General features: G+C 41.6%; 1 protein-coding gene across 1 annotated transcript in view; it reads left to right on the top strand.

Moving 5' to 3' along the window:
- Window positions 1-4653, top strand: part of LOC118411747 (neuropeptide Y receptor type 2-like) — an 18386-nt gene extending 13733 nt beyond the window's left edge. Inside the window, exons 3-4 of the mRNA XM_035814230.1 lie at window positions 3423-4251; window positions 4531-4653. Coding sequence (XP_035670123.1) covers window positions 3423-4251; window positions 4531-4653 — 952 coding nt within the window. The remainder of the gene's footprint in view (window positions 1-3422; window positions 4252-4530) is intronic.
- Window positions 4654-7116: the final 2463 nt, after the last annotated feature.

Genomic DNA, 7116 nt, shown 5'->3' with positions numbered 1-7116 from the left:
ATGATTATTTTGGCACTTTTCTGAGGGGAATTTGTTTTCTTTTGGCCTCCTGACGTGACCTTCCGTGACCCCGCACAGAGCCACACCTGTGCGCGTCAGCCGGAGAGTTGATTGAATCAAAGACCTAGCCAATCAGCGAAGAGGAGGCCAAAGGCTAATTAATATTCATAAGCGGGGCCTCATGATCCCGTATATAGCAGTGTTCCCGCCAGGGGGAGCGAAGCCCGCCTAAGGCTCTCGCATTTCACACTATTCAGAAGGCTTTATATTGTATCAGTTCTTAGGGGCATATCTATGATAATCGCAGCAGTCACTTAACTTCTCTTCAGGAGTTTAGCGTAACACTATTTCAGGTCAAACCGTCAAAGGCAACTAAAAACAAACTTTAACGTTACTGAGTTCAACAGTACTTATAACTTGTTATCCGAAGTTGAAACGCTAGCGATGGTATTTTCGCTGCGCTGTTAGCTCCGTGCGACTGTTGTTGACGGTCTTATAACGGTATATTTTGCACCCCTGTACCCTGGTATGAGTAACATTTGGTATAGATAGGCATAAGATAGTTGGTAAAATGATCCAAGTAAAATTTTTGGCTTAAAGTACTGTAAAAGGCTTAATTTTTTAGGGGAAATTGGTTTTCTTTCGTTCTCCACGCCGTGATCTTTCGGACGTTTACCCCACAGAGCCGACATCTGCACCTGCGTCTAGCCGGCAGGAAGAGTTAATTCAATTAATGGTTCAGCCAATCAGCGAAGAGGAAAGCGAAGGCTAATTAATATTCATAAGCGGGACCACACAATACGTTAACTTGAAGACTCAGGCCGTACAGACTTCTCGCCAGGATTTTTTCAAAGCGTCGGACAGGGGTCCGGGGGCCGCCGAATGTCCCTGGCGGGGTCCAGGGGCAGGGCCACTGTTGGGGGGGGGGGCGGACCCAGGTGGGCGAAGCCCCCCCGGAAGCTCTTGCATTTTAGACTATTGAGAAGGCTTCGATAATCGTAGCAGTCACTTACTTCTCTTCAGCAGTTTGACTTTAAAATATTTCGGGTCAAAGCTTCAAAGACAACTAAAACCTCATAAACAACAAACTTTACTTAGCTCAACAGTATACAAAAATATTGTACGGGTTGCCATCCTTAGTTGAAGCGCTTATTTATAGCGCTAGTATCTTCGATGCGCCGTTAGCCGCCGTGCGACTTTTGTTGACGGTCTGATATCCCTACGTCGCCGCCTCGCTGATATTCCCACGAACATGTTTCAAGAAAAATACCCAGCAAAAAACGCTGTTCTGCGTCAAATTCTATTCTATAAAACATGTGGGACTCAGTGTTACAGTCTAAATATTTTGTAGAAGCACCGCTGTAGGAAAGAAGGTCCAAGCAATGTCAAACATCACGTAGCATGAAGTTCGCTGTCAACTGGCACACAGCACATGGCTGTTTGAAACTCTAAGTCTAATCAACAGCCGTGTTTGATTGATAGCCGGCGGTCCTTTGATGAAGTCGGCGAAAGGTGCGTTAGTTAGAAAATCTGCGTTTAGTTTTGATACGTAATTATAAGTTAGACAGTGGCGAGAATGATTATTTTCTCATCAATATTTCTCTTCAGAATTATTTGAACTTAATTGTACATCTAAACAATTGGCTTACCTGTGCAATGTTTATATGATTAATGATCATGTGTAACGTATGGCTCCTAGTCAATAGATCAGCATTTTCTCTATAGTGACCACCTGTCTATAGTGGCCACATTTCCTAGTGCTGTTGTTGTTTGACATAAACTTTGAACATTTAAATTGTAAGTAACTTTAAACTGCCAGAGTTTCAGCCCAATAAAACACTCTCAGTGCCAGCCTCGAGGGTATGAACAGACTGACCAGACAGACGAAAATAAATCCTCGAACAAGGTTCAATCGTATCTTCCGGGTCTGGCAGGAAGTTGTTAAACTAAAATAATAATAGGCTCGATGGCTGATTGCATACAAAGTAAAACAGTTTAACAGTTTTACAGCTTGAAGAAAACAAACGCTCCTACAGTACCTGCACCTGCTTGATAATTATTAAATCGTATGCCCTACTTGAATAAAAAAAAGTTCACTGCAATAATGAATGTACCCACATCACAAGGAGCTTATACTTTTTTAAACTTACACCTAGTTATCGTACTGAAAATTGTTAATGACATTACATGAAGTCATTCAACAATTTTCAGTCATGATGAAAATTTTCTGAATGGAAGGTGTGATTATTGTCATTTTCTGAAAAATAGAAGCAAGCTCTGTTTTTACCTGGAATCAATTCACAATACCAGTCCACTTTGGGGGATAATGTACTGTTAAGAGGATGTTCCATTTTTGCGCAGGGGTGATTTGGAACAGTCCAATGTTGCGTGGGAAGGGGTATGGCTGAAATATGCTGTATTTGCTCTTAAGCAAATGTCGGCCTTTCTAGTTTATTTAGACATTTTCTATGATTTCATTGAATGTGAAGATATGATTCTCCAACGCTCTATCAACGACAACTTTACCTAAACCCCAACGACTACATACTCCATCGGTCTTACACAAATTGCCAATTAAAAGTTTGCTTGGTTGTGTTATTTTAATGTTCCCAGGAACTCATAAAAAATGGCTATGTCCTGACTAAGTATCTCCGGGCTTAATAGATAAAATGAAATAAATGCGTAGACTGAATTAATAAAATGAAATTAATGAAATGCTTAAACTAAAATTGTTACAGAAAACACATAATATTGATAATGATAACGTCTTACAAATGCCAAGTGCGCAAAACATTGCCGTGTGTACTTTTCATTATTTACCTAATGTATTTCTACTCGATGGTGTGAATTTACAGCGCTTAAGACTTTAAGTTACCATCTGGCCTTTCAGCTGCATGGCATCGTCATGACTGATCACCTGGCGTATGGGAACTACAAGATAGGAAAGCTTTGAGACATATGCCAGGCAGAAAAGGGTCCAGAAATATTTCACAAGGAACCTTTGAGGTAGCATTCATGTAATTGCCAGATGTAAATTGCTGTGGAAATTATCTTGACCCCCTTGTCTTTCCCTTGACCTTGATTTTGCGAGTTTTAAATAAGCCTCAAATGGTTTACACGGACTAAATCCTCCAACCAATGAAGCCTATGTTAATATTTTTGTTGTCTGATTGACCAAATAGGTCAATGAAACCTTTGAAATAACGTCCTTGTATAGACTTGGGTAGTTGCTCGGAGCAAACATATCTTGATCCTGCTTATGCTAATACATTCCTTAGCTTTCGTAATGTGAAATGTTTCCAAGATTGCATTCATTGATACACATCTATTTTCAGAGCATACGCTTGCACACTTTCCAGATGCTCCTTACTGTTATAATACCTGTATGACTACTAAATAGCCTTTGTTTGTCTGCGTTACAGATACAGCCAGCGGAAGCATCAGGTATCTATGCAGGCGCCAGACGTCAGCGCCAAGACAATAGCATTCGTACTCTGCTGTATTTGGACAATAGCGATCGCCATCAACATCCCACAAGCCTTTGCCCGAGATTTGCTTCTGACGTCACGTCCGTCTGGTGAGATGTTCACGTGTCAGGAGACCTGGAGCAACAGCCGGGCGTACCTACTCTACAAGGGGGTGCTCGTTGCTTTAGGTTTCCCAGGCCCCTTGCTTTTTATAGTCTTCGCGCATGTTGTTGGAGTGACTGGGTTATCTGGGCTGAAGAAAAATGAAGATGGCATGACGTTTAAAGTCACAGTGGGGAATAAGGGCATGCACGAGAGGCGCTCCAGAGATCAGTCAACTGAGTGTTCGGAAGAAACAGTAATATCGCCGGACAGGGGATCAAATTCCGAGGAGAGGAACCGACTCTTCGGAGGCACGGATGGCGACTTTATGGTACCAGAAGGTCCTCATAAAGATTTATCGGTTTCGTCTTCAATCAACGAGACTGGAGACATCAATACTGTTGCCTGCTGTGCTGGCACGTCTTGCAATAACTGCGAAGCTTCAAAGCCCGCCTTTCCCGGAGGCCATGCGGGAACTGCCTGGTCGTCGCCGCCTCGCGTCTTATCTGCAGACTACAGCCTGATGCTGCCAACGTCCTGCATTGACACCGTGGAGGTGATGTGTTCCAGTGCCCCAAATACCTTACCGGGCGAGGGTGTCTCCTCTCATACAACGAATTCTGTGGAGCAATCGCAGTCGTTTATTCCTATTTCAGGCACTCCCATGTCCGAAGAATCCGCAGTAAACAAGACAGAAATAAAGGCGCATCACTGTAGTACCTTTCTCGTCAGTTCACATCTTCTGAGAGCACTGACTGTGTTGTTCCTGGTAACATGGCTGCCGTTTTATACCTGCTGGGCATTAGACACCTACGCCAAACTTACGAACACTTCGTGTAAGAACATACATGAGTATTTCCAGCCTATATCGCAATGGATAGCGTTTTCCAACAGTCTTTTGACTCCGTACGTTTCTGGATATTATGTCGGCTGTTTTAGACTGTCCTGTTTCCGTGCAAAGTCAGACAAATCTGCAGCAGAGGTAGAAACGCCAGAAGAAGAGCAAAGAGAAGAGGAGGAGGAGGAGCAGGCGGAGGAGATGAAGACAGAGATGGAGGAAGAAAATCCCGTTACCTGGATTTGAAATTCTCATCATCGAGGCAATAAAGACCATTTCTGTTCTATGTAGACTTCGTTGATTATTACTGATACAATTTTTCTTTTAAGATCTAGTAAGCGTGTTACTCCTGGTACCATGTCGTGGTCACTTATTATTCATGTAACCACTGTCTCTGCAAGTTGATATTATACAAAACATTAAATCTTCAATGTCTGATATAATGTCGTCCTGATATTTCCGAGAGTGCCCATATAATCCACGCGTTTGGATTCTGGCAAGGTTTTACAAACCATCTACAAACCATTAAGTCTGTCTTAATCCAAACTTTTAAGATATTTTGTTAAATTGCACATACAAATATGTAATAGGTCTGTAAGTAGTCTAGTTTGGTTCATATGGCAAGCGCATTGCATTTAAAATCCTATTATCAACCTGTAGTCAAATGTGATCATCATTATCATTTTCGAAGCATCTCTGTATACGTATAAAAGTCGAGGGTCGTCGTTATGATTCATTTGTTACATTAAGACAGCAAGTTCTTTGTTGTCTGACGTCAACGATTACCTAATAGACTGGATACAACGTCAGCAACAATCTTTCAATTATTATTACCTCTGTATTATGTATGTGTTTGTTAATGCGCGCGTCTGTATGTTTGTGTGCGTGTGCGTGTGTGCGTGCACGCGCGCGTTTATGATCAGCTATCATATATAATGGTAAGGTATTTTCTCTGGCACTGTACAAAAGCGCCACCTATCAGTGACACCCAAACACCAGGCGAACGTCAAAATGATTTTGCAGTTACTACTACAATCTGGCACACTTGCGACTAACTACCGGCGTTGGGCCCTCTGATGTATAGGAGAATGGTTCAAAGTGCACAAATCATATATGGTAACAGACGGTCTTCAGACTGGAGATGTGCACTTGAGCATACATCAGCACGATTAGGATGCTTCCCTTTCTCCTAACTTAAAGAATGGATTTGCAGGCAGTCATGTTATGAGAAATTAAAGCCCTTTTGCCGTATCTGTGGTTAGATTTTGACGTCATTTTGGTGTTTTATTGTTGTCATTGACAACATATTCAATGTAGACAATTAAAGAATTAATGGGCATATAATGTGTATGAAGTGAGATACCTACCATTGTTTTTTAGAAAACTGTATTATTATTATATTTGGGGCATTGAAATCAGAATGTAGCTTCATGCCAATTTGGTGACCATGCATTAAATCGTTTACAGGTATTGGGGGGGGGGGGGATTGAATCCCCCAAAAAGCTCAGTCAAGTTAGATAAGGTAAAATATACCTGATGAGGATGCAACTACTACAGTAACTGTACTTGGTAGCAACGAGTTCCACTCCTCGAAAAGAACAAACTTTGGGGCACATCAATCTTGTGTAGGTAATACGTTGAAGGCAAGGCAAAATCACAGGAAATTTAATTGAATATGAAAAATAGCAACAACAAAAAATACCTGTCATGAATATCACCAGGTTCTTGATCAGGTTCTCCCCAGCAGACCAGCTCCTCACTTTGGTTTTGTTTGGAACTGCAGTCCATTGTTCAAGAAATGATGGCCTTATGGCCTTCGAGATGACCAGAACTACCTCCCTATTGCCCTAAGAACCGAAAAGTACAAAAGATCCTTCTTACCTGCCGCAGTTTTCTCCTGGAGTCAACTTCCTTTGTCCGCCAAAACATCACCATCTATTAGTATTTTTAAAAGAGAACTAGAGTCTTTCTTTGACAGCCCGCCCACACACACCCACTACTCCCATGGCCACGGACGCCCTGCAGTTCACTTGACTAGACTCAGACTCGACTTCAGCCAGCTTAACTCACACCTATTCAAACACCATTGTATAACTAGCCCTACTTGCGAATGTGGGAATTCAAACGAGACAACTGAGCACTACTTGTTGCACTGCGAACTATACAATAGCGAAAGGATTCATATGTTGCACTCCATATCCCGTTTAAACCTAGAAGAATTACTCTCGCCTGACCCCCTTAACTCATCTGACAATACTTTATGCACCCTTCTCACTATGGGCAGCCCTTTCCTCCCACACTCGATAAATTGTAACATTTTTGACTATGTTTTCAATTTTATCAAAATGACCGGAAGATTTACTTAATCTGATTTGAAATTGATTGGTAATGCCAGCCTTGTATGCGCTTTAGCCCGTTTTTGTTGTTAGTATTTATGTTATTCTTATGTTGCAAAATGACGTTTATGTTCATGTTCATCTTAAGTTATACGTTTCGTTATAATCTCAATTTTGTTACTTTTGATTGTCATTGTATGTAATACAGAGCAGAAGACCTCCATAAGCTCATTGTGAGCTTCTTGTCCAATGCTCGAAAAACGAATGCGAATAAAATAAATAAAAAATAAGAAATGATGACTGGAGCAGAAATTCCACGAGTAGGGCTGGGTATCGGTACAGCGCACCGGTACAAAACCGGACCTGAAAAAAT

Source organism: Branchiostoma floridae, chromosome 3 (genome assembly GCF_000003815.2).
Source record: "Branchiostoma floridae strain S238N-H82 chromosome 3, Bfl_VNyyK, whole genome shotgun sequence".
NCBI classification, from domain to species: Eukaryota; Metazoa; Chordata; class Leptocardii; order Amphioxiformes; family Branchiostomatidae; genus Branchiostoma; species Branchiostoma floridae.
The sequence above is the reverse complement of the archived record's forward strand: the minus strand, read 5'-3'. Positions and strand labels throughout refer to the sequence as shown.